We start from the raw sequence: 26,931 nt of genomic DNA on the forward strand, positions 1-26,931 counted from the left end.
AAACCCATGGCTGATTCATGTCAATGTAAGAATATTGATTTTTAAATGTTAAACATTCTTTCATTTCTAGTATAAACCACACTCAGTAATGATAATCATTTTATATATTATTGGATTATTTTTGCTTATGTTCAGTTAAAGAAAGACACACAACATAAAAGTTGTGAGTTTAAGTTTTAGTCAGGGTCTTGCTGAGCACTATAACTTGGGAGACAGCCTCTTAGTGGCTCTGAGGAAACTGCTCCAAAGAGGTAGGGGAGGAGCCAGTTTACATAAGATTTTGGCTTGGTAATAGAAGGAGTCAAGCATGTATCTTGGTAAAACATTACTGTTAATCACAAAGAACAGATATCTCAAGTACATGATTTTAGTACTTTTCTATGTATGGGAGGATGCAGGGATCTGGGTCACTGAAATTCTTTCTGAGATATGCATCTAGAGGCCTGTGTATCCAAAGCTGCTGCTGCTGCTGCTGCTGCTAAGTCGCTTCAGTCGTGTCCGACTCTGTGCGACCCCATAGACGGCAGCCCACCAGGCTCCGCTGTCCCTGGGATTCTCCAGGCAAGAACACTGGAGTGGGTTGCCATTTCCTTCTCGAATGCATGAAAGTGAAAAGTGAACATGAAGTCTCTCAGTCGTGTCCGACTCTTAGCGACCCCATGGACTGCAGCCTACCAGACCCCTTCGTCCATGGGATTTTCCAGACAAGAGTATTCAAAGCACGGACTGCCAAACCCTGAAATCTTCTCAGGGTACACTGTCCTTCAGCTGCTGTGGGCTACGCCTTAACTCCGTGGAACCGCGTGCTGAGTAAAGCTCTCTGTTGTAGCCATTTTAACTTCTTTCTGCCTCAACTACTATTTTATAGCAGGGTGATGCTGGCCTCATAGAACCAGTTATTAAGTATTTCAGTTTTCTCTAGTATCTGGAAGAATTTGTGTAACACTATTATTATTTTTCCTTATATGTTTGGAAGCATTTAATAGTGAAGCCGTCTGCTCCTGGAGTATTCGTTGCAATATTTTAAATTATGAAATCATTTCTTTTAGAAGATCTAGAACTATGCAGCTATCCTAACTATTCCTGTTCAGTTTTGGCAAGTTGTTCAAGGAATCTAATTTATTAAATTTTTTGGATAAAGTTTCATAATATCAGTTTATTATCTTTAAAAAAATCTATCGCATCTGTACTTCCTTTTTCATTCCTTATACTTCTAATTTGTGTTCCTGTTTTTCAATGATAAAATACACAAATTTATTACCTTAACCATTTATAAGTCTACAGTCAGTGGTATTAAATAGTTCACATTTCTGTGCAATGATCACCAGCATATATCCGCCGAAACGTCATCCTGTGAATCTGACACCTACACCTACTCACACCGCCTCCCCGACCCCGGCCCCCGCCGCCCTACTTTCTCTAGGATTTTGACCACCTCCTTCTACGTTTCCAGCTCCAGCCACCCCCTTCCCTGGAAAGAATGACACAGGATTTATAATACACAGTGTGGTTGGGAAGGTTACTGAATTATTACAAGAAAAGCACAGGAAAGCTTTCCCGGTCCCGCTCCGGCGGAAATCAGCCATTTCTGTCACTCCCAGCCGGTTTCTGACCCCGGACCAGGACGTCGCCCGCTCCCCGCCGTCTGACCCTCCCGCCCCATGGCACCCGAGCTCGAACACAAGCCCGCATCCGAGCGCAGAGCCCGAGCTCGCGCGACAACGCAAGGCGGGACCTCAAAATGAGTTCGCGCAAGGAGATCCACCAGGACCGAGTCTTCACCGGGAGGCGCGCGAGCGCACCGCGCCTGCGCACTTCAGGGCGCTGGCTCACTCTCCAGACAAGGGGGTGGGCGTGGACCGTGGCGCATGCTCGCGGAGCCGGTTCCAGGGCGGGGTCTTCTACGGCGGGGTTGGGGGGCAATCTGTCACAGAGCGCCTGCGCGGGCAGAGGGCGGTGGCTTGGGTTCTTGGTGGGTGCTGGCTTCCACTCCGTTCCGGAGGTGTGGACCCCGACCTCAGCGGAGAAACGCGACTGAGGTAGGTTTCCCGAGGGCAGCTCGGGCGGCTGGACCGCACGTAAAGCTGGACATGCCAGGGGAGGGAGTCCTCGCCCGAGGTGTGCGTCAGCCGGCGGACCGAAGCCGCCGCTCTCTTTCTAGGGCTCCCCGCGCCTTCCTGGTTCTGCTAGCCCCCGACCGTGGACTCGGCGCCCCGCCCACCAGGCCACGCCCTCCACTCGCGCCACGCCCACGACGCCGCACCCTTTGCCTCCGAGCCCCGCTGTCTCCCCAACCACACCCACGGGGCCCGCCCCCCACAGCCACGCCCACTTCCCCGTCTGTCTGGGGCATCCTGGACCACCTTCTCAGAGTGCAGGTCCCATTCTCTTCCCCCACTACCCGTTCCGCTCTCGCGTCACGCCCCGCTCCTCCCTTCATCCTCCCTTAATTTTCTCTCTCCGGCCCACGGGCCACCTGCCCTTCAGGATCCTGGGCCCTCTCCCCCAACCCTGCCCTCCCCTTAGCCGAGCACCGCCCTATTATTCCGCCCCGCCCACCCTGGCCCCATCCATCAACCCGGCCCCGCCTCTTCTTCCGGCCCCGCCCCACCCTGGCCTCAATGCAGTTTCCAGTGAAAATGCGATGTATGTGTATTAGTATTTGTAATTATAAACGTCACAAAAACAAGTACTAGGTATTGATAATGTGAAGCACTCATTTTAAACGAGGAATTGCTGTGTAATTGAAAAAACACATCCATCGCAGAACACAATGTGAGTTACACTGTCACTGAAAAAATAAGATTGAAACTGAAAAGAAAAGTCTCTGGGAGGTGCAGACCTTGGTTCCTGTTAGTGGAAACATTTTAAAGCCCCAGATAGGAAATTTTAATTGGAGTCACAGTTGTCAGGGTTCCAAGTTAAGGGTTGACATCAATTTACTGTTTTAAATTTGCCCAGTGACCTAACAAAGTAACAGGCTTTGGCCAATAAACAGTTAACACTTTGCAGGCTAGTGATGAAAATATACACGGTTTGGAGTTCATAAATTTTAAATGTTTTCAGTTGATTTTGTAAGAGTTGTGTTTATAAATTTCATTTCTGTTCATTCTTCATATTCTTTACATTTACTTCCATTTGGTAGAAGACCTTTTTCATGGACCTTAAAAGATAAGTGAACATTATGATGCAACATAACAAGCATTTTCTCATTCTCTCTTTTCTAAAAAATAGAAATGAAGAGAAAAATGAAACATTAAAGCAGCAGTTATGTACAGATCCCAAAGGAACCATGGCAACACCAGGTGACTGCCCCAGAAGTGAGTTGCAGGTAATTTTGGTTCTGCTATTCGAGAACTTGTATTTAAAGACTGGGAACATTACAGAGAGTGGAGCTCACTCAGTCATGGACTGATGGTGATTTCCTTGGACCTTGGAAGGTGGCCACTAACCAGAGGCTGCTTAAATAGAGGAAATGCACTGTGAGGTCACACAGGACGTTCTGAATTGGGCATTGTAAACACCTCCCAGGAACCTAGGGTTCCATTTTTGGCACTTGAGCTGGTGAAGCAAGCACAGGTTTTTTTTAGTTGTTAAAAATATCCCAGACAGAATATGTTAGACACAGGTTGGATATTAGAAAAGATTTATGTATTTATGCTTCTTTACATTGCAAAAATGCTTGTAATACGTATCATTCAAGTTAACAGTAAAAAAAAAAAAGTCACCTTAAATTTCAAGGAATGTTGATTAAGTAAAATTAAAAAACAGGATACTCTAATAAAATTTTTTAAAAAACATTTTCATGTCTGGGATATCAATTTTGACATTTCTTTTTTTCTCTTTTCATTCTGATTATTGTTCTAAATTCATGTGGTTTTTATATATAGAAATTTTATTTGTAGTTGAGTCATTTCACTTATCTGTTTCTTAAAATTATCATAAAATATTTTAATTTTGTGAATGTCTTAATTTTCTTTTGAGAAATTAAAAAGTACTGGAACATTTATAGAATCAGTTCAGTTGAGTTCAGTCACTCAGTCGTGTCTGACTCTTTGCGACCCCATGGACTGCAGCATGCCAGGTCTCCCTGTCTGTCACCAACTCCCAGAGTTTAGTCAAACTCATGTCCATTGAGTTGGGGATGCCATCCAACCATCTCATCCTCTGTCGTCCCCTTCTCCCCCAACCTTCAATCTTTCCCAGCATCACGATCTTTTCAAATGAGTCAGTTCTTCACATCAGCTGGCCAAAGTATTAGAGTTTCAGCTTCAACATCAGTCCTTCCAATGAATATTCAGGACTGATCTCCTTGGAGTCCAAGGGACTCTCAAGAGTCTTCTTCAATACCACAGTTCAAAAGCATCAATTCTTCAGGGCTCAGCTTTCTTTATAGTCCAACTCTCACATCCATACGTGACTACTGGAAAAACCATAGCCTTGACTAGACGGACCTTTGTTGGCAAAGTAATGTCTCTACTTATTAATATGCTGTCTAGGTTGGTCATAACTTTTCTTCCAAGGAGTAAGCGTCTTTTAATTTCATGGCTGCAATCACCATCAGCAGTGATTTTGGAGCCCAAAAAAATAAAGTCTGACACTGTTTCCACTGTTTCTCCATCTACTTCCCATGAAGTGATGGGACCAGATGCCATGATCTTAGTTTTCTGAACTTTGAGCTTTAAGCCAACTTTTTCATTCTCCTCTTTCACTTTCATCAAGAGGCTCTTTAGTTCTTCTTCAGTTTCTGCCATAAGGGTGGTGTCATCTGCATATCTGAGGTTATTGATATTTCTCCTGGCAGTCTTGATTCCAGCTTGTGTTTCTTCCAGCCCAGCGTTTCTCATGATGTACTCTGATATAAGTTAAATGAGCAAGGTGATAGTATTTATAGAATAATACTGCAAAAAATTACATATTACACAGAAATGGAAACTTGCTAACATTTTGTTATATTTACTTCAGAATATAAATAAATATATATATACACACATATATATATATGAATGAATGAAAAAACCATGAATAAAGTTTGTTCCGCAGTCCTATTCTTCTATCTCAAGGGCAAACACTATTATGAATTATGAATTGATCTTTGTGTTTCTGGACCATTTTTTATACTTTTATACCTTATGTAGGCATCTTTGAGCAATATATGATATTGTTTGTTTGTGCTTTTTAGAATTTACCTAAGTGGTGGAAATTTGAAATTTTATGGGCTATCCAGAGTATGTTGCTTAATTTCCAGACATTTGGGAAATTTTGTATTTTTGTTATTACTTTTGGTTTTACCTATGTTTGGTCTGAAAATGCAACATTTCAGTCTTTGGAAATTTACTCATGCCTGCTTTATGGTCAGTCTTTGGAAATTTACTCATGCCTGCTTTATGGTCCGGAGAAGGCAATGGCACCCCACTCCAGTACTCTTGCCTGGAAAATCCCATGGACGGAGGAGCCTGGTAGGCTGTAGTCCATGGGGTCGCTAAGAGTCAGACATGACTGAGCGACTTCACTTTCACTTTTCCTGTTCACGCACTGGAGAAGGAAATGGCAACCCACTCCAGCATTCTTGCCTGGAGAATCCCAGGGGTGGCGGAGCCTGGTGGGCTGCCGTCTATGGGGTCGCACAGAGTCGACACGACTGAAGCGACTTAGCAGCAGCAGCAGCAGCAGCTTTATGGTCTCATTGTAAGGCCTATTTGGCCTTACAGTGGTCTCATTGTAAGCTTTATGGTCTCATTGTAAGACCGTGTTTGGCCTTGGATGTTGCATGTACACTTTCAGAGACTAAGTTATTCTGTAGTTGTGGGGTGTGGTGTCCAGTGTTGTCACTGTCAGATGGGTCATTTTTTTTTTTTTTTTTAAGTTTCTCACTTGTGTCTGACTCTTTGTGACCTCATGAACTATACAGTCCATGGAATTCTTCAGACCAGAATACTGGAATGGGTAACCTTTCCCCTTCTAGGGATCGAACCCAGGTCTCCCGCATTGCAGGTGGATTCTTTACTAGCTGAGCCACAAGGGAAGCCCAAGAATACTGGAGTGGGTAACCTATCCCTTCTCCAGCGGATCTTCCCCACCCAGAAATCAAACAGGGGTCTCCTGCATTGCAGGCAGATTCTTTACCTTCTGAGCTATTGGTGTCATCACTGTCATATGGGTCATTAGTATTGCTCAAATCTCTGGATTCTGTCTGATGTTTTGTCCATTTGTTCTGTCAGCTACTGAGAGAGATGCTGTGATTGTGGATTTGTCTTTTTTTGTTACTTCCATTTGGATCTATCAGTTTTTGCTTCATATATTTTGAATCTTTGTTACTTGGTACATATGTTTAGGTTAGTATTTGTTTACTAGATTAGTTAACTCTTTTATTTTTATGAAGTCTCTCTTTTTACCTATTAATACTTGCCTAGCATCTACTTTGTCTTATATTAATATAGCTGTACCAGCTTTCTTATGGTTAGTGTTTTCATGGCACACAGACACATATATATCTATATTTTTCAACTAGTCTAACTCTATATATTTAAAGTATTCCTCTTGTAAAGAGCCTGTAGTTGTGTCTTTTATTTTCCTGTTAGGTAATTTTTGCCATTTAATTAGAGTGTTCAGTCCGTTAACATTTAACATAATGAGTCTAACATCTTGCTGTTTGTTTCCTTTTTGTCACAGTTCTTCCTTTTTACCTTTCTCCATTCTTGCCTTTTAGATTAATAAAATATTTTCTATAATTCCATGTTATCTCCTTGATTGACTTTTTAGCAGTACCTTTTTATGTCATTCTAGTGGTTACCCAAGAAGTTATGTTGTGTATCCTTAACCTATCCCAGTCTTTTTTTTTTCTTTCGACCTCTTCACAATGTACGAATCCTCCAAATTAGTTCCATTACCAGCCCCTATTCTTGTGCTGTGTTGTAACATATTTTACTTCTATATATGTTATAAACCCCACAATAAATTATTACTATCAGAAGTCTTCTTTATAAAGTGTTAAGTAATAGTGTTTCCCTACATATTTACCCTTTCTGGCATCTTGACATATACCACTCTGCAAAAACTCAAGGTGGTCACTCCATGTACTTCTGGTGAAGTGCCTCACCCTTTATGGAAAGAACGTGACAAATGTTTGAATGAAAACTGTGCCTATATTTCAGCCATGTCAGTCTATCCCGTAGAGATTAAATGTCATCATGTCAAGGTAAATGTGTGCAGATGTTTGTGGACATAGAGAGAAAGTCCATCAGTCGAGGATGACTGAAGACTCAGGCAGAATTCTGCTGTGCAATGTTAAGTAGCCACTGAACATTATAAGTTAGAGTTCTGCAGGTGGGGAGTTTTCCACAAGGTATTACGTGAGTGAGAAAAAATTTTAAAAAGTGGCTGTGAAATCTTTGACAGAAAGCTGTGTCAATAGAAAGAATAAAGTGAGTGAGTGTGTATGTATGTGTGCGGGCACAGGTGTGACAGGAGCACACAGAGATGTGGGGACCTCCTGCTGCTCTGTGCTCTACGGGGACAGCAGGCGACTGAGGAGCCGGGTGGGGAGCCAGTGGCCGTGAGAGTGGAGCTGAATGGGATGAGAGTGAGTGGAAAAGAATCGTGTAGAGTGATGAAGAGTGACAGAGACAGACAGATGGAGAGAGAGGAGGGAGAGGAAAGGCCGCCCCCATCACCTCCCTTTCTCCCTTGCTCTGAGCAGGAGGCGGAGGACCCTACCACGCAGGCTGAGGAGGAGCACCTCCAGGGGGCCGTGCACCCGGAGGAGTTTGTGGCCATCGCAGACTATTCTGCCACCGACGAGACGCAGGTAGCCATGTGGGTTTATTCTTTGTGGATTCAGCATGTTCAGTGGCAGGATTAGATGTAAAATTTGCAGAAGTCAGCAGATTTAAATAAAGACGTATTCAGATACTTCACAGCAACAGAAGATCTGTGAGTGACCCTTCCAGCCCAACAGATTCAGGTCCCAAGCCTGATGTGTAGGATACTTGGGTGAGGAATGGGGTGGGGGAGGACGTACCTGCTTCACTTTCTGCTTTGAAACCCTTACTTGTAACCTATTTAGTTAAGGAAAATTAGGTGTAAATAAAAACATTTACTTGAATGCTGCTTTCTTTACTTTGTAATAGTAATTTCTTAGTGTAAGCCTCCAGCAACTGAATCAGCTACCACCTAGCTGAGTTACAGTGAAGGGGCTGTTAGAAATTCTGTTCTAAGAAATTCAAGCTGTTCAAAAATGTTTGATCTTTCTTGTTAAGGTCTGCTTTTGTTTCTTGTAGATTTCCACAGAAATCTCGAAATCCTAGTGTGATTTTCATAAACTGTCAGTTGATGTCCTTCCCATTGACTCCTTATTGCAATTGCTGTGATTTGGGACCAGTGATGGGGGTTTATCACTGAGCCACAACTGAAATACCAACCACAGGTTTCTCTTTAGTTTTCATTGCTATATATGTTTCTCTAGCTCAGCTTTTTGAGAGGAGAAAAGATCCTCATCCTGAGACAAACCACTGCGGACTGGTGGTGGGGCGAGCGTGCGGGCTGCTGTGGGTACATCCCGGCGAACCACCTGGGGAAGCAGCTGGAGGACTGGGACCCCGAGGATTCCTGGCAGGATGAGGAGTACTTCGGCAGCTATGGAACCCTGGTACTGCCTCCTGCCCGCCCAGCCAGGCGGGGCCGCTTGCTGCTCTCTGGTTTTAGGTTCTAACTTTAAAAATAATTTCTGGGCTTCAGCTCACTGTTCAGAGTGGGGCCTGCAGATATTTTCTTCAGCTCAGCTGCTCAGCTCTGCCATCCAAGTGCTGAAGCAGCCGTATGGCAAAAACCACTACAATATTGTAAAGTAATTAGCCCCCAACTAAAATAAATAAATTTATTAAAAAAAAAAATTTCAGTGAGCGGGTCTGCATTCCAATAAAATGTTATCTATAGACACTGAAATTTGCTTTCCATATGATTTCATGTGTTGTGTTTTTGGATTTTTAAAAACCATTTAAAAATGTAAAAGCCAATCCTAGCTTGCAGGCCATACAAAAGCAGGTGATGGACTGGATTGGCTATAATGTACCAACTCCTGGTTTAGAGATACTATCTGAGCAATGGAATTATAAACTTTTCTCAGTGTTTGAAAAAAAGTAGTAAATTTTGCTGTAAAAATAAAATGTGAAAAGTTATATAAATCAATAGTATTATCTATAAATAACTAGCTTATTAGTTTGGTTTTTTCCAATGTGAATAAAGACCCAAAGTCCTATGGTCCAGACAACCCTGTTTATATTTTAGACTAAATAAAGTAGATACTTGAATGATAAATGTTGCAAATATGGTAGATTCAATTCTGTAAGGTTATAAGGCAACGTTAAAAGGTGTTGTTTGTGAATATGTATAGAAGTGGTGGATCTGGAGATCAGGGACCGGATTCCCCTTAGAATTTGGATGATGGTTACTGGTAAAGGGGGAGAGGGGGCCCATGTTTGGCGAGGCCAGGTGGGAAGGCCTGGGGTGCTGGCAGGATTCAGAGTGGGTGTGGGTACAAGAGTGTTTCCACTGTTACTATGTTAGGTAAAATCTACAGGTGCTTTTTAGTGTACTTTTTTGTGGATACGTATTGTGCATGTATGTGTGCTCAGTGGTGTCCAGCTCTCTGTGATCCCATGGGCTGTAGCCCATTAGGCTGCTTTGTCCATGGGATTTCACAGGCAAGAATACTGGTGTGGGTTGCCATTTCCCGTTCCAAGGGGTCTTCGTGACCCAGGGATCTTACCCTCATCTCTTGCGTCTCCTGCATAGGCAGATGGATTCTTTACCACTGAGCCACCTGGGAAGCCCCCTTCATATTGGATCAGTAAAAATGTTAAAGTAAATGAAAAACCACTGATACATGTACATGCTTGTTGTTCAGTCTGTAAGTCATGTTTGTGACCCCCATGGACTGCAGCATACCAGGCCTCCCTGTCCCTTACTAGCTTCTGGAGTTTGCCCAAGTTCATGTCCTATTGCTCAAATTCATGTCTAAATTCATACTATCCAACCCTCTCATCCTCTGTCGTCCCCTTCTCCTCCTGCCCTCAGTCTTTCCCAGCATCAGGGTCTTTTCTAATGAGTCGGCTCTTTGCATCAGGTGGCCATAGTACTGGAGCTTCAGCATCTGTCCTTCCAGTGGATATTCAGGATTGCTTTCCTTCAGGATTGACTGGTTTAATCTCCTTGCTGTCCAAGGGACTCTCAGGAGTCTTCTCCAGCACCATAGTTCAATAGCATCAATTCTTTGGTGCTCAGCCTTTTTTATGGTCCAACTCTCACATCCATACATGACTATATGGACCTTTGTTAGCAAAGTGATGTCTTTGCATTTTAATATGCTGTCTAGGTTTGTCAAAGCTTTCCTTACAAGAAGGAAGCGTCTTCTCATTTCATGGTTGCTTTCACCATCCACAGTGATTTTGGAGCCTAAGAAAAGAAAATCTGCCACTGTGTACGTGCTTAGAGGTTTCCATCTAGTAAGAAAGAGTTAATGAGAAGCTGAGGTCTGTCTCCTCTGTGAGATTTCTTTCAACAGCAGTGTAGATACTTCTGTGTAGATACGTCTTTCAAGTCTAAGCTGCATTTGTTTTATTCTTTTAAATTTATAGAAAAGGAGTGGTCCCCATCCACCGTTATCACCTTTCTCTTCTCACATAGCTGTACTGTTTTGAAAATCTGTTCTTTTCAGTAGCTCCAGTGTGTTGATTTTAAAAGGATCTTATTTGCTTTTCATCATGCCAAGCAATGCTGTAGTGGATGTCCTCCTACTTGAATCCTGCTCCCCTTTGCTAGATTCCCACTGGGTGGGTTTGAGGGATGTGTGTATGAGTTTTTCTGGGGTGGATTGAGCCAAGCCACCTGCTGGGAAGGTCGGCTGAGTGTGCGCCTCCCAGTGGTGCAGAGGGTGCATTTCCTGCAGGTTTTCACAGAAAAAGCTGCCAGCTGAAAAAAGATTTCCCATCTTAAAGGCAAAAACATGTATCTTGGTTTTGATTTACATTTTTAGCATTTTCATGGCCTGATCTGTTTATTTTTTGAAGCTAATTTTATTACTGTTTTGTTGTGCTCCCCCTTTGCCCCTACCCCATTGGTTGGCATTTTAATGTATTTTATGGAAAACGTGCGTGAATTTAGGGATGAGTGACATCTTTGTGATGATATGCCGACTCTCCTCATTTCTTAACCCTTGCGTTATGTCTCTTTAAGTTTTAAGATTTTGATCATACATGGTTATGTACCTTTCTAGGTGAATCTGTAGATGTTTCTGTGTATTACTGTAAATAATTGAGTGAAGTGTGCTGTTCATATCTGTTGGATTAAGTTATCTGATACTGTTGTTCACATCTGTGTCTTACAACTTTCTGTTTCTGTCAGTTACTGAGAGAAGGGTATGGAAATCTCTGACTGTACTGGTGTAATTGTGCTTCTTGTTGCATTTCTCCTGGCTTTTGCTTTGTGCATTTTGAAGATCTGTTGTTGAGGCACAGGAACCTTTAGAATTATTATGTCCTCTTGCTGCAGTGATTCTTGTGTTGCTTTGACCTAGAGGCTCCCCAGCACCCCCATCCTCAGTTGTCTGCTGTCCATGTCATGACCTGATGCTCTTTGCTCTGAAATGTATTGTATCTGAGGTGAATGCAACCACACCTCTTCCCTGGGTTCCGTATCCTGGTTCTGACCCACTGGCAGGACATCTGGGGCTCAACTTAGTCCACTTTGGTGGTCTCCCTCTGTCTGTCTGTCTCTGAGGAGCCATGGGCTCGCGAGGCCCACACAGGCTCCTGTCGGTGCTGACCTGGTCTGGGTTGCCAGGCCCCTGTTGCAACCCCCCACCCTCCAAGCGCTGCTCGTGCTGGGTCTCCTTGGCGGGTGTGTGGGGACGGTGCTGGGGGTTCTTGAGCTGTGTGGAGAAGCCCTGCTCTGCCTCCTGGGGGATGCACTCAATTCCCACGGGGTGCCATCACTTCCCACAGCCCCTCCCAGTCTCGTCCATTGTCTTTTGGCGGATCTTGGCCATGTTGTGTCAGGTCAGGAATGTGGCCACTTCTCCCATGTCCACGCCACCTCCAGGTCCACACCTGCTTCTTTGCTCACCTGACTCTTGGAGAGGTGCACCCCACTGAAGGGAAGGGTTCCAGAAGCTTCTACCTCATTCCTTCACTGTCTACTCTTATTTGTATCTGTTGGCATTTTTTGGTCGTCTGATTTTTGTGCATATTTTTAGGCATGGGGTGGTGGGGCTAGGGGTCAGGTCAGGCTCAGATTGTCCAAAGCCAGAGCGTAGCTCTATTGACCGGCAATGATCCTTCCTTCACATGTATTTCGTCTAGAAACTTCACTTGGAGATGTTGGCGGACCAGCCACGAACAACTAAGTACCATAGCGTTATCCTGCAGAATAAAGAATCCCTGAAAGACAAAGTGATTCTGGACGTCGGCTGTGGGACTGGAATCATCAGCCTCTTCTGTGCACATCATGCTCAGCCCAGAGCCGTGAGTAGGGAGCTAATGAGCAGGGTCTTGGTGAAGCCTCCACTGCTGAGTGAAAAGGGCAGCATGTTTTTGAAGGCTGAGCTCCCCAGAGGGCATGCTGTGGGTTTGCACAGAGTGGAATGGGGCAGGACAGTGAGCTGAAATTCGTGGGATGTTTTTGTGAAACGTTTACTTCAGTTACATTAGAAACACGTGTATCCACGTGTCAGGGCTGGGCAGCTTGTGTAGACTGCTGTCCTGGTGTCGTGGTGCCCTCTCGCCCCAAATGTGACCCTGCCAGGGTCAGGGTGGACCACTCTCTGGGACCCGCGCTGGGTTCTGGTCCTCTGCCATTTAAAGCCCATCTGAGCCGAGCAGAGGTGCCCCTCTCAGTGGCCTCGAGGCAGGTAGATGAGGCTCACAAGTGGAGCTGCAGCGCAGTGACTGCCTGAGTCCCGATCCTGCCAGAACCCAGACATAGCATTCAGGACTTCTTAGATCCTCGATTGGTAATTATCTGCTGGTGGCCTCAAAGTCTGACTGTTTTCAATTGAGGGCCAGGAGACTCCTGTGTTGGTTACGGATTGTTGCAGTGTGTATGGGAGCTAGGCTGCTGAGCCTGATCCGGGACCCCTGGGGTGGGCAGCCCACATGGGTGCAGTGGCTCTGTCCACCTGCATACAGCCCTGTGCCTGCATTTTGGCAGAAGGTGGAGTTAGGGTGAGAGGCAGGCCCTCCTGGGGCTCCATCAGGGGGACAGGGTGGCCATCCACTGGCCGCTGTCCAGCACTACTTTCCTTTCTCTGATGCTGGTTCTCACTGCTTGTGACTTGGGATCGAGGAGAGTGGACAGCTGGCCGTGGTATGAGGCTGAGGCACACATGGATGGTGTTTCTGTCATGTGTAGGTGTTTGCGGTGGAGGCCAGTGAGATGGCCCAGCACACGGGGCAGCTGGTCGTGCAGAATGGCTTTGCTGATGTCATCACCGTGTTTCAGCAGAAGGTGGAAGACGTGGTGCTGCCGGAGAAGGTGGACGTGCTGGTGTCTGAGTGGATGGGCACCTGCCTGCTGGTAAGGAGCAGTGGGGACTGCTGGGGTTGCTGGTTTGGGCTCTGGAATATTCGTATATCATGATTAATTTTGACTTTTTCCTAAGGTGGCATGTCAGTGATTTCTTGTGTGAACGTTGGCTCAATATCTTGAATTTTTAACTGATTAAAAAAATGCCTTTATGGGAAATCTAAGTCAGAGTGAATGTATCTTTTTGGTGAGGGATTTGCATAAATTCTGTTCTCTATGAGAACCTGTGGATATCCAGTGCGTGATGTTACCATGTTTTCAGTGCTAGCAGAGCTGGTCTGCCCCCTCTCTGTAGCCCCCGAGTCTGCATTGGTGACCAACCAGCCTGAAGCCCAAGCTCACCTGGGTTGGGGTGGAGAGTTTGCTGGTTTTGCCCACCCACCCTGCACAGTGGTGTCTGAGCTCTCTGTGTTCCAAGGGCAAGTGAGAGGTGAGTGGGAGCTGGGCCTGCAGGTCTGTGTCTCCTTGGACTCTCGGCCCACCCCCTTTCTCGGACCTAAGATGTTACAGTGAAATGTGGTCTGAAGTTTAGTCTCTGTAAAAACCCAGAGAAGTGACATATGGATGAAGGGGAGGGGAACACCACTGGGGTTTCCAGCAAGAAGTTTGTTTTAAATAGTAAGGAACTAACTTATATGAACGGTAAGAATGTTGGTCCCCACTTCTTACAGTTTGCAGAGATTTAGGAAAGTGACAGCAAATGACACTGAGCCTTAAGATTTCTGTCTGGATGATTTATCTATTGTTGAAAATGGGGTATTGAAGTCCCTTACAATTATTGTATTGTGCCTATTTCTCTTTTCAGATCTCTTAATATTTTCCATATGTATTTAGGTGTTCTACCTTTTGATGTTTTAATTGAGCATTTTATATGACTCCGTTTTCTCTCCTTTCTTAGCATATCAGTTATACTTGTTCTGTTTTCCTTTTTTAATTCGTTGCCCTACAGTTTCCAAGGGCTTCCCTGGTGGCTCAGTGATAAAGAATCCACCTGCTGTGCAGGAGACCCAGGTTTAATCCCTGGGTGGGGAAGATCCCCTGGAGAAGGAAATGGCAACCCACTCCAGTATTGTGGCCTGGGAAATCCTACAGTCCATGGGGGGTTGCAAAGAGTCGGTCATGACTGGGCACAGAGCACAACAGTTTCCAATATACACTTATAGCTGATTCAAGTCTGTTTTCATCTAACACTGTGATGATTCATGGGTAGTATGAGTTCTTTATGAAAACAAAATAATTCTGACTTCTCCCTCTAGTCCCTTGTATCAGCATTTTCATTCATTTTGTTACACGTGAGCATAACTACACATCCATGGTCAGGTACTGTGTTGCTGTTATTTTGGACAGATTGTTAGATTTGTTAAATTGTTAAATTGTTAGATTAATTAAGAATAGGAAAAATAAAAGTTCTAGTTTTATCTTCACTTATTTCTCTTTTAGTGCTTTCGTTTCTTTATGTAGATCTGCGTTTCTGATCTACAAGCAGACCTCAGAGATAGTGCAGGTTCAGATCCAGACCACCACGAGAAAGCACGTATTGCAATAAAGCAAGTCACACAAATACTTTGGTTTCCCAGTGCATATGAAGTTATGTTTACCCTATACTGTAGGGTGTGCAATAAGCATTATATCTAAAATAACAATGTACATATAATAATTAAAATACACATTATTGCCTAAAAATGCTGACCATCATCTGAGCCTTCAGCAAGTTCTCATCTTCTGCAGTAGTAACATCAAAGATCCTTAATCACGAGGACCTCCCTGACAGTCCAGTGGTAAATGCTCTGTGCTCCCCATGCAGGAGCCCAGGCTCAGTCCCTGGTCAGGGAACTAAGATCCTACATGCAGCACAGGGTGCTTAAAAAAAAAACAACAACAGAAAACCAAGAAATATATTAAATATTTCCCTCCACTCTCTTCTTGCTTTCAAGGTTTCTGAGAAGTCAGGTGAAATTTTATCTTTGTTCCTCAGTAGGTAGGTGTTTTTCCCCCAGCCTCTCTCAGGACTTATCTTTTGAGTCTCTATAGTTTGAAGATGACATGCCTCTTCTCCCCTCCACCCCCCTAGCCACATTTATCCTGCTTGGTGTGCTCTTCACGCCTGAATCTGTGGGCTTGTGTTTGACGTTGTTGTGCACTCGCTCAGTCCTGTCCAACTCCTTGTGACCCCGTGGACTGTAGCACACGAGGCTTCCCATCACCATCTCCTGGAGTTTGCTCTAACTCATGTCCATTGAGTCGGTGGTGCCATCCAACCATCTCATCCTCTGTCGTCCCCTTCTCCTGCCTTCAATCTTTCCCAGCATCAGGGTCTTTTCCAGTGAGTTGGCTCTTCATATCAGGTGGCCAACGTATTGGAGCTTCAGCTTCAGCATCAGTCCTTCCAGAGAATATTCAGGTTTGATTTCCTTGCTGTCCAGGGAACTCTCAAGAGTCTTCTCCGACACCACAGTTCAAAAGCATCAGTTCTTTGGCACTCTGCCTTCTTTATAGTCCAACTCTCACATTCATACATGACTACTGGAAAAACAATAGCTTTGACTGTTTGGACATTTGTTGGCAAAGTAATGTCTCTGCTTTTTAATATACTCTCTAGGTTTGTCATAGCTTATCTTCCAAGGAACGCACATCTTTTCATTTCATGTCTGCAGTCACTGTCCACAGTGATTTTGGAACCCAAGAAATTAAAATCTGTCACTGTTTCCACTTTTTCCCCTTCTGTTTGCCATGAAGTGATTGGACCAGATGCCATGATCTTAGTTTTTTGAATGTTGAGTTTTAAGCCAGGTTTTTCACTCTCCTCTTTCACCCACATCAAGAGACTCTTTAGTTCCTCTTCGCTTTCTACCATTAGAGTGGTATCATCTGCATCTCTGAGGTTGTTGATAATTCTCCCAACAATGTTGATTCCAGCTTGTGAGTCATACAGCCCAGAATTTCTCATGATGTATTCTGCATATAAGTTAAATAAACAGGGTGACAATATACAGCCTTGTCGTACTCCTTTCCCAATTTTGAACCTGTCAGTTGTCCTATATAAGGTTCTAACCATGTGTAGGGAAAGAGCAAATTAGCCAAGATGGCGTGGTCAGGCTCTTTCGTCCTGCGTTTTGTAAATACATGGTTTTGTAACAGCAGAGACCACTTATAGCACTGTGCATGCACATCATGTACTTGCTTGGTCATGGACCACTTTTCTTCTGGAAACATATATAAGCCCCACCTGAGAAACCCCTTTTGCCACCGCACCCGCCACTAGAGAATAAACACATGTCTGCAGTTCCTACGGCTCCTCGAGTTTTCTTCCAACCTCCCTGCTTGTGCCTTACCTACCCTGGGTTCAGCAAACAGTGTGAACCCTGTAAGACACCATGTAAGGTTCTAATACTGGAGTGGTTTTCTGTTCCTTCCTCCAGTGGACCACGTTTTGTCAGAACTTTCCACTATGACCCATCCATCTTGGGTGGCCCTGCATGGCATGGCTCATAGCTACATTGATTTATGCAAGCCCCTTCACCACGACAAGGCTGTGATCCATGAATGGAGTTGACATTAATTTGGGGAAATGCTCAGTCATTTTTTCAACTGTTTCTTCTCTTCCCGCCTCTCATTCTTCTCTTGGTATTTTTGTTCTGTGTCTGTTATACCTTTTGGGTTCTGTAGCCCTTCAATGTGTTCTCTTTTTCAGCCTGTTTTCTTTGCTTTTCAGCTTTGGCAGTTTCTGTTTTCATTTCCTCAAGCTCAGGCTTGTTGCTTAGCTGAGGGTCCTTACTAATGAGCCCATCAAAGGCATCCTCCACTTCTGTTACATTGTTTTGCTCTTGAGCATTTATTTTTGCTTCTTTCTAAGAATTTCCATTTCTGTTTACATTGCCCATCTGTTTGCATGCTGTCTGCTTTGTCCATTAGAGCCCTTAGCATATTAATCATAGTTGTTAAGTTCCCAGCCTGATAATTACAGTTGCCTACTGTGTCTTCCTTTGTGGCTCAGTGGTAAAGAATCTGCCTTCAATGCAGGAGACCTGGGTTGGGAAGATCCCCTGGAGAAGGGAATGACAACCCACTCCAGTATTCTTGCCTGGAGAATTCCATGGACAGAGGAGCCTGGGGGGCTGCAGTCCATGGGGTCGCAAGTAGTCTAACACAACTGGGCAACTAACACTTTCACTGTGTCTGAATCTGGTTCTAAGGTTTGCTGTGGCTCTTGTACTGTTCATATGTCTTGTGTTTTTTCCTGATAGCCAGATGTGATGACTGGATAAAGGGTCTGTGTAAACAGGCCTGTAGAGATGTGGTGGTGAGATGTGGAGGGGATTGCTCTGGGGTCTCAGTGTGGAGTGATCCTGGGCCTCTGGACCGTGAACCCCACAGGTGCGTCTCAAGTTTTCTCCCCTTTTAGGTGGGACAGGATCACTGGAGGGTGCTCGAGTTGGATATTATTCTTTCCCCAGCTGGTTAGGCTCTGTTAAGGAGTCTCTCCTGAGGGCAGACTCGGTTAAGAAGAACAGAATACTCTGGCATATTTCCAATGGTTTCTTTTGAGCTTGTGAGAAGCACTGGGACTTTTCTCTGGTATTTACTGTGAGGACCCTGTGATGGGGCCTGCCTAGAGTCCTGGCCTCAGCTTGTCCACACTGAGCCCCAACAGCCTGTTAGCCATGGTTCAGCTTCCTCCCTGGCTCTGGTTCCAGGAATAGTTCTGCTCTGGTGAGTTGCGATTCCCTGTGCAGCTCTTCCTTGACTTACAGTGAGACTGCGTCCTGACAGACCCATCATAAGTTGAAAATACCGAAGTCCAAAATGCATGCAACACACCTCAACTCTTGAACATCACAGCTGAGCCTCATTATCTTAGATGTGCTCCGAGCACTCCCACTTGCCTACAGTTGGGCAAAATCATAACCAAAGCCTGTTGAAAATGAGTGTTGAATGTCTCATGTAGTCGACGGAATACTGTCCTGAAAGGGAGAGGCTGTCAGTGTGTGGACTGTTCACCCTCATGATCGCATGGCTGATGGGGGCTTGGCCTGCGTGGCACATGTGTGTTGCACTGTGTATCACTAGCTGGGAAAAGATTAAAATTCGAAGCATAGTTTTTACTGAATACTAAGAGTCGGACACGACTGAGCGACTTCACTTTCACTTTTCACTCTCATGCATTGGAGAAGGAAATGGCAACCCACTCCAGTATTCTTGCCTGGAGAATCCTAGGGACGGCAGAGCCTGGTGAGCTGCCGTCTATGGGGTCGCACAGAGTCGGACACGACTGAAGCGACTTAGCATAGCATAGCATAGCATTGCCCTGTCATGAAGCTGAACCATCATAAGTCAGGGAATGTCTTACAGGCTTCTCAGTTTTTCCAATTTGGGGGTGGCAGTTTGCTCTGTGACCTAATTTCTCTTAATGAATTTTAGAAGAGTTGTTGACTTTTCAGTTCAGCTTTTTACTTGTTAGGACAGAATGGCCACTTCCCCCAGGGCAGGAATGAAGCAGGAAGGGGTGCTCCCCTGTTCCTACTCAACATTGTCCTGGGAAATTTAACCATTGCAAGAGAGAAGGAAGAAATGGGAGCTAAACAGAATGAAGGCACAGGAATAAACCCTGTTCTCAGACAATGTGATTGTTTTTGTAGAAAATGCCAAGGAATCTCCAAAAAGAGCAAGTTTAAGACGATCATGGAGTACAGAGTCAGCATACAAAAGCCAGTCACATTTTTATACACTAGCACTGTTCACGACTAGTTACAGTGACTCCAGAATGATGACACTTGACAAAACATGTGCAAGTTCTGGATGCTGACTCCACGTTATGCTGACCGACACGCATTGTTCATGAGCTAGAGACGGCCTCGTAAGGATACCCCTTCTCTCCAGGTTCTTCTATAGATTTAATACAATTGCAATAAAAATTCAAGCAGGATTTTTTTGTAGATACAGATAAGCTCATTGTAAAATTTATGTGCAATGTAAATAAACTAGCCCTGGAGAAGAATATGGCAATCTACTCCAGTATTGTTGCCTGGAAAATTTCATGGACAGATGAGCCTGGCAGGCTGTAGTCCATGGGATCATAAAGAGTCAGACATGACTGAGCACAAACAGGCTAGAATAGCTGATACAGTTTAAAAAAAATACTTATTTGGCTCTGCTGGATCTTAGTTGGGGATCTTTGTCACGGCATGTGGGATTTTATTTCCCTGACCAGGGATTGAACCTGGGCCCCCTGCATTAGGAATGCAGAGTCTTAGCCACATAACCACCAGGAAAATGCCACAATTTTTAAAAGAAGAACAAAATCAAAAGAACTATACTACCTGACTTTAGTATAAAGCTGTGATGGTCAAGACTGTGAACCTGGTGAAGTGATAGACATGTAAGTCAGTGGGACAGAGTGGATAGTAGATTCCTACAAATGTGGTCAACTGATTCTCAACAGAGGAACAAAGTCAATTTAATGAAGAAAAGATAGTCTTTTCAACAAATTATATTGGAAGAGTTGGCCATCCATAAACCAAAAAAGCTTCAACTTTAAGCCTCATACCTCATCTTGAACAATGAATTCAAAATTGATTACATCTAATTACTTAAATATAAAACTATAAAACTTTTGGAAGAAATCATAGAAAATGTTCATGATTAGTCAAAGGGTTTTTAGGTGTGACTTCAAAAGCATACTCTATTAAAGGAAAAGTTGATAAATTGGACTTCATCAAAATTAAAAAGTCTGCTCTGTAAAAGACAATGTTAAGAAAATGAAAAGAAAGGCCAAAATTAGGAGAAAATATTTGCAACTCACATGTACAGTGTGCACCCTGAACATATGGAGAATCCTCCAAATTCAACACCCCTGAGGGGCTCTTGGGGCTCTTGCTGCTTTTGACATGTGGGTCACGTGACCTCCATGGCACTTCTGCTTTGCTGTTCCACGTTTTTGAGAAGTGACTTCAGTCAACTTAAAGGATGGTGAAAGTTCTGAGAATACCTCAGACCAGAGTGATACTGTTTGAGAGTTAAGACCCCAAAATACTTGTGGTGACAGCTGTCTCCTGGGTGGACAGGTGGGCGAGAGGGCAAGTTCCCTGACCGTTGGCCGTGCCCAGTTCTGAGGAACAGTGTGGGTCCGTGGGCTTAAACCCAGGCTGTGACTGAACTCGGTGACCACTGTTGTGACGGTGTAAGAGAAACCCTCCAGTGAGCTGGCAGCTTGTCCTGTCCATGATGGTCCCCAGGATATGAATGCTGTGGCGGGGGGAGGGAACAGACACCATCTCAGTCACTGTGTCTCCTGTGTACCTCCCTCCACGCAGTTTGAGTTCATGATTGAGTCCATCCTGTATGCACGGGACGCCTGGCTGAAGGAGGATGGGGTCATCTGGCCGACCACAGCCGCGCTGCATCTGGTGCCCTGCAGCGCCGACAGGGACTACCGGAGCAAGGTGCTCTTCTGGGACAATGCCTATGAGTTCGACCTCAGTGCTCTCAAGTGAGTGTGGCTCCTGGCATCCAGGGCACGAACCCTAAGCCAGACCCTAACCTCAGTGCCCTCAGGCGAGCGTGGGGCTCCCAGCCTGTGGGACCGAACTCCAGGCCAAACCCTAACCTCAGTGCCCTCAAGTGAGCGTCAGGCTCCCATGCCTGCAGGTGCACAGGCTGTAGGGCTCGAACCCAAACCCTAACCCCTGGGAGTTCAGTTTGTTCATGTGACTGAGAAGTCTGCATATTGCCTCACCGGCCTTGAAGCTGATAACAGAGTTGGAATGGCCTCTTTATAAAGCCCCAAACATGATAGGAAAAATAAGGTAATGCGGGCCATTAAAACAGACAAATGGTCCCGTTAAGAGCCATGAGTGTTTAATAAGGGTCAGAAAATGCGTTAGTGGAGTCCCTGCTGGCATTTGTCACAGAAAGCAGTGCCCCAGAATATGTGGTGGCTTTCCTGGTTTCTGACTTATGGTCATGCCTGTGGTAGAGCTTTAGGTTTTGACATAAATGGCCTCCTCACAAGGGCCTCCCATTTGTCACATTTCCTGCTCGAGAAAGGTGATGTGTGTATGTAGCTACCTCCCCTCCGAGGGTGCCAGGAGGCAGGCAGGGGAGGCCTTGTAGTTGTCCTGGGGCCAGGGAAGTGCCCCTCATCAGAGATGGCTGCTCACCTGCCAGATGACCAGACAGGGCTTGGCAGTAAGATGGGAGCCTCTGGGCCTTTTTGGTTTTTATTGAAAACTCAAAAAAAGAAAAAATATCAGTGTAGAGGTATGGAATCTTCCCTAAGGTGTTGAATCATTGCATTCTCAACCCAAATCCAAAAGCAAGTGGAGAGGGGAGTCTCCGACAGCTGCTCTGTGGTTCATGCAGGACAGATGTGGCGGGAGTGAGGGAAGGTCTGGAAAGAGTAGGGGCTTCTTGTGTTGCCTGTCATTAATGTCTGGTAATTAAAGTGACCGGGGCGGGCAGAGGACGTTCTGAGCAGGGTCTGCAGTGTCTGGAAAAGGGCACCATGAACTGGGGGTGGGAGGACTGTGGCCGTGCATTTCCCAGGGGCGTTGGGTGGCCCCTTGGAGGAGACGTATTCTCTCACACCACTCACTGAAATTTAATTTCCCGTGGCTTCCATGTCCTCCGGGCATGTGAGTGGGACACAGAGGGACGTGCCTGTGACACCCACTCTCGGCTGCTGTCTGGGCAGGGAGTCTGGGCAGCAGCACCAGAGCTGGCCTCCTCGGGTCTCCTCGGCCCTGCCTTTTGCTCTCGGGGCCTCAGACGGTGAGTTAGGATTCCTGCTCACACAGAGGAGGGAGCGGGACAGCCTGAGATGGGGGTTACGTCATCTCAGATGCTGAGCAGTTACTTTTTTCCCCAGATCTTTAGCAATTAAGGAGTTTTTTTCGAAGCCCAAGTATAACCACATTTTGAAACCAGACGACTGTCTTTCTGAGCCATGCACCATATTACAGTTGGACATGAGAACTGTGCAGGTTGCCGACCTCGAGGTGAGGAGAGATGACCCTTCCTTCCTTCCCCACGTAATCATTCAGATAAATGAGTTGATTTGTTGCTATTGATTTTCCCACAGTCTTTTTAATCTATTCTGATTTTGTTTTTAGTATTTTTAGGTTATTTTCTTTATAGCTAACCTCTTTAACATCTTCAGTTATTTTTAGATTTATGTTTCATATTCTCAGCGTGTTCAAATTCAGATAAATTTTGTGTCATGATAGGATTTGCATTAAAATTTTTTTCTAAGTTTTTTTGGCTCCCATTGATGACAGAATTCTTACAATTCTCTTACTTACCATCTTTGGCCATGAGGTGGCGTGTGTGGATTCTGGACAACCCTGTTTTAAGGGGTCCCTCCAAAGTGAAGGGACCCTCTTATGGAACTTACAATACAAAATCACGTGCAGACTGAACCTGAGGCCTCAATTCATTTTGGGATCATAGAGACTCAATCTGGAATTTCTCCCGCTTGGATTTGGGGACAGAAGATCAGGCCATTGAGACCTAGATTGCTCCAGACCTTTCTGATTGTCTGCAGCATTTGAGTTCAGAATGCAAGTTGTAACGTTTCCTTTCTCTGGGTTTTTGACATGTTTGGCTAAATTAGCAAGTTACAGATTTGTGTCATAGCTGCTGAAGTAGACAGTTTGGCTGCCTGGGGTGGTGTTGCGGGTCTTGGATGGCCACGTGGAGGTGGCCGCTGCCCATGGGTCCCATGCCCAGGGCCTGCACGCACTTCTCACACATTGTCTTGAACACAGATGATGAAAGGCGAGCTGCACTTTGACATACAGAAGGCAGGCACCCTTCATGGATTCACAGCCTGGTTCAGCGTCCAGTTTCAGAACCTGGAGGAGGATGAGCCACAGCTGGTGCTGAGCACCGGCCCGCTGCACCCGTGAGTGTGCCACCCCCTGCTCACTGTGGGCCACAGAGTAGGCCTGACAGAGTCACGAATGTAAAGAGCTAGACATGTCAGAAGTGGACTCAAATCTCCGCAGACCCGGCCAAGCTCGAGGCCGGGCGTGTGGGTGGTGCGTGGTGCTGGCAGGGCTGTGTGTGGAGGTGCGTCCGGGTCGCCTCGGCCCCTGCACAGGGAGGGGAGCCCCTGGTGCTCTGGATGGTCAGCCTTCACCCTCTCTCCATGGCCCCACTGCTGCTGCAGCTCGAGTTCCAGGGGCTTTTCCTCTGACTCTTGGAGAAGGTGGGTGTTTCCTGATATACGATTTTCATGTAGTAACATTTCGGAGCTGCATGCCCGCTTCTGCGTGTGGGAGTGCAAGCTTGTGTTGTCATCTACGGGGCTGGATGCAGCAGCCCCTGGAGCACTGCCTTCATGTGGGGACTCCACTCCCCTCCACGTGACGCTGCTACTCACCTGCACCATGCGGTTGGCAGAAGTGAGCACGGCCTTAGGGAGGGTGGCGGCTGCCTGGGTCAGACCCCACTGTGGCCTTTGGGCAGGGGAGGACCTGGGCATCCTTTGTGAAAGTTGAGCAGGAGGAGGAGCTGAATGGCCGAAGTGGGTTCCAGCCAGGCCTCCTTCCAGGCCCGTGAACCATGTGTGCCTGACGTTTCCCACTCGAGCACTGGGTGGGCATCGTCCACACACAGGTGGTGAGGGGGTGGGGATGAGGGGACATGTGGGCTGGGGAAGGAGACCACCACTGTGGCTGAGGTGGGGTGCCTGTGCATCAGAGAGAGTGTGACAGAAGGGAAAGAGGCCACAGAGAACCTTAGTGCTGGGTGTGACTGGGCCCACACCGAGCACTCGTGTGTCCGAGCCATAGAACTAGCAGAGTTTGGGGTGTCCCTGCTCGCCCAGATGCTGCACTTGTCTTGATCACACTCAACCAACTTCAGAGAAGTGATGACTTCTTTTGGGCACGATTTCATGAGTGTGAACCTCTCTTTAACTGCGTGAACTAGGACCGTGGGTGTCACAGTTCAGGGTTGGCGGCTTTGGGTGGGCACTGCTGTGCCAGCTTGTGAAGGCTGGGTTGACCCAGAGAGGGGCCAGGACCTGTGTCTGGCCACATGCCCTCGTGGCCTGTCCACCTCAGGTACCAGGGAATCTGAGCAGCATCCAACAGCTGCATCCACCCACCTCCCCACCCAGATTGTGACCCCACCTGGGTCTCATGGAGCCGTCTGATCCTGGGGTGGGGGTGTGGGGGTCCCATGGCCTCCCCAGAGGGGGCAGGCTTAGATAACCCCATGCCGTGTCTTGCAGCACTACCCACTGGAAGCAGGTGCTGTTCATGATGGATGAGCCTGTTCCCGTCCTCGTGGGAGACATGGTCACGGGTGCTGTGGTGTTGCAGAGGAACCCCGTGTGGAGGCGACACATGTCTGTCACCCTGAGCTGGTCTATCACTTCTGCACAAGACCCTACATTGCAGAAAGTAAGATATTTAGCTGTAGAGTCTTGTGCTCTGATGCTTTCCCGGAAGGTGGCGGGTCTGTGGTGGTCACAGTGGTGGGTGCCTGTTCCCACCCCAGCAGACGCTGTGCCAGAGCTGGTTTGTGTTGTTTTTCTAATCCTCATGGCAGGAGGTGGACCCTCTTGTTCACAGGAAGCAGAGGTGCAGGAAGGTAAGTTCTTCCTCTGAGGCTTGGCTGGTCAGTGAAAACAGAGACCAGGAGATTCCGGGTGCAGAGAGAGACAAGGGCTGGGCCATAGTGCGACCTTGCTCACAGCGTGTGCCTACTGTGGACACCGTGGATGTGTGGTGGAGCCGTGTTCTGGCTGAGGCTGCAGTTTGAGGTTGAAGTGAGCATGGCTGGCGGGGCCTTGTGGCTCGTGGCTCACAGAGGCCACTGAGAATCCTCTTCCTTACTCAGGTTCACGCAAGAGAGAAAATAATCAAGCAAACCATTTTGTGCTTGGCTTTATGCTGAAAATTGAAATGCTTGCCGTTAAAAGAAAAGCCTTCACCTGAATGCCAGCCTCTTGTCCAATATTAAATTATTTTTAGGAAATACTGCATGTTAATGAAACTGACATGATTTGCTGTCTAATTGGTTTGTTTTCATTTCCTCTGTCTTTCTCAGGTTGGGGAGAAAGTCTTTCCCATCTGGAGATGACAGGGCAGCTCTGTGGGGGATGTCCATTGCATCTTGGGGGACATACGTGACTCCGGGGAGTCGCTCCTGGACAGATGCGTGTCCTGGGAAAGCCATGGACTTGCTCCAGGGTGGGGTGGTGACACCCAAGAACTCGGGGCTTCAGGGTCCTCCCCATATGCCCGGCTCCGTGGGGCCCACCCTCACCATTGTCGCTGCCCTGCCTGTCCTGAAACCTGGGCTGTGTTTCCAGTGTCCACTATGGGTAGTTGGTGGCCCACTGTCCCTCAGCCAGGCCAGTCCTGAGCTCACATGCTTGTCAACCCTGTGCTGTGAAGGTGGCTGTTGATGCGTCCGTGTGCGTGTGTCCTTCCCACCCTTGGCTCATCGCTCAGCTCACGGACGTGGGGTCCCAGATCGTCGCAAGAGCTGGAGGTGCAATGCATGTGGTGGGGCTCTGCATGGGGTAGTCCACTTGTAGAGACGTCTTCCAGATAAGTTATGGGTCGGCACATAGGACATGCTCAATAAATATTTTTTAATAAATGAATGTCGGTGTATATCCTGTTTCTATGCACATACATTATTTTTCAGAAGCATGGGTCTTACTATGTACATTGCTTTATAACTTTTTTTGGTGTGTGTGATTTTTAGTTAACTTTTTATTGCAATATAAATTATATACCCCAAATTGCACAAGTCATGAGTATACAGATGGATGAAGTTTTACAAAGTAGGCACACGTGTAACCAGCCCTCAGGCCAAGACCCTTCAGCACACTGGAGGCCCCCAGTGCCCCTCCCACTCTGAGCCACCACTAAGGGTGATGCCGGCTTCTGTGACCAGAGACTTTAGCCTGGCTTCCAACATTGTGTGAATGGGATTGTACATTGTGAACTTGCTGTAGGCTGAATGTTTATGTCCTCCCAAAACTCCTGTGTTGAAAACTAATCCCCAGTAAGGTGGGGTTAGGATAATTCCATCATGAGGATGGAGCCCCATGAATGGATTTCATGCCCAGAGGTCTAGAGGCAAAAGACCTATTTTGCTGTGACCCATGGAGTCACACAAGTCTGTCCTTAAACACAGTGACAGGATGGGCACAAGACAGACACTGCTGTCTCGATGGGAGGTTGGAAGGAGTCAGACTGTGAGGGGTCCCAGGCATGTCCAGACATAGCAAGGAGAGTTCCATCAGCTCTTAAGGCTGGACAGGAATCCTCTGGTTTGATGCTCTGCCCTCCAGGCCCACTGGATGGCAGTAACCCTTCTGCTCCGGCCACCCAA

The 26,931-nt window shown here is 46.3% G+C and overlaps 1 protein-coding gene across 13 annotated transcripts; it reads left to right on the top strand.

Annotated features, from left to right (window-relative positions):
• Nucleotides 1-1,948: 1,948 nt before the first annotated feature.
• Nucleotides 1,949-26,194, top strand: PRMT2 (protein arginine methyltransferase 2). Of its 13 annotated transcripts, none has more exons than XR_014078055.1 (12): nucleotides 1,949-2,039; nucleotides 3,235-3,331; nucleotides 7,700-7,807; nucleotides 8,465-8,647; nucleotides 12,357-12,518; nucleotides 13,405-13,569; nucleotides 20,889-21,064; nucleotides 22,442-22,571; nucleotides 23,340-23,476; nucleotides 24,812-24,983; nucleotides 25,084-25,173; nucleotides 25,633-26,194. XR_014078055.1 is itself a non-coding variant. In XM_081574334.1 (12 exons), the coding sequence occupies exons 2-12, from the start codon at nucleotides 3,293-3,295 to the stop codon at nucleotides 25,663-25,665; spliced, it is 1,347 nt and encodes a 448-aa protein (XP_081430460.1). In that variant the 5' UTR covers nucleotides 1,949-2,039; nucleotides 3,235-3,292; the 3' UTR covers nucleotides 25,666-26,194. The 13 variants fall into 13 exon arrangements, 11 of the variants coding, with proteins under 11 accessions (XP_081430460.1, XP_081430456.1, XP_081430465.1 ...); XR_014078054.1 differs by lacking the exon at nucleotides 25,633-26,194 and adding an exon at nucleotides 25,423-25,599; XM_081574334.1 differs by having other exon boundaries at nucleotides 25,132-25,173.
• The last annotated feature ends 737 nt before the right edge of the window (nucleotides 26,195-26,931 follow it).

Source organism: Giraffa tippelskirchi, chromosome 2 (assembly GCF_054371585.1).
Source record: "Giraffa tippelskirchi isolate mGirTip1 chromosome 2, T2T-mGirTip1v1.2.pri, whole genome shotgun sequence".
NCBI lineage: Eukaryota > Metazoa > Chordata > Mammalia > Artiodactyla > Giraffidae > Giraffa > Giraffa tippelskirchi.

What these genes read in the sequence shown, in the direction of transcription:
- PRMT2 (XM_081574330.1), top strand. Translation starts at nt 3,293, where the DNA reads ATGGCAACACCAGGTGACTGCCCCAGAAGTGAGTTGCAG. An exon ending in GCCCCAGAAGTGAGTTGCAG is followed by an intron (nt 3,332 to 7,699) that starts GTAATTTTGGTT and finishes TGCTCTGAGCAG; the next exon opens with GAGGCGGAGGACCCTACCAC. An exon ending in TCGGCAGCTATGGAACCCTG is followed by an intron (nt 8,648 to 12,356) that starts GTACTGCCTCCT and finishes TATTTCGTCTAG; the next exon opens with AAACTTCACTTGGAGATGTT.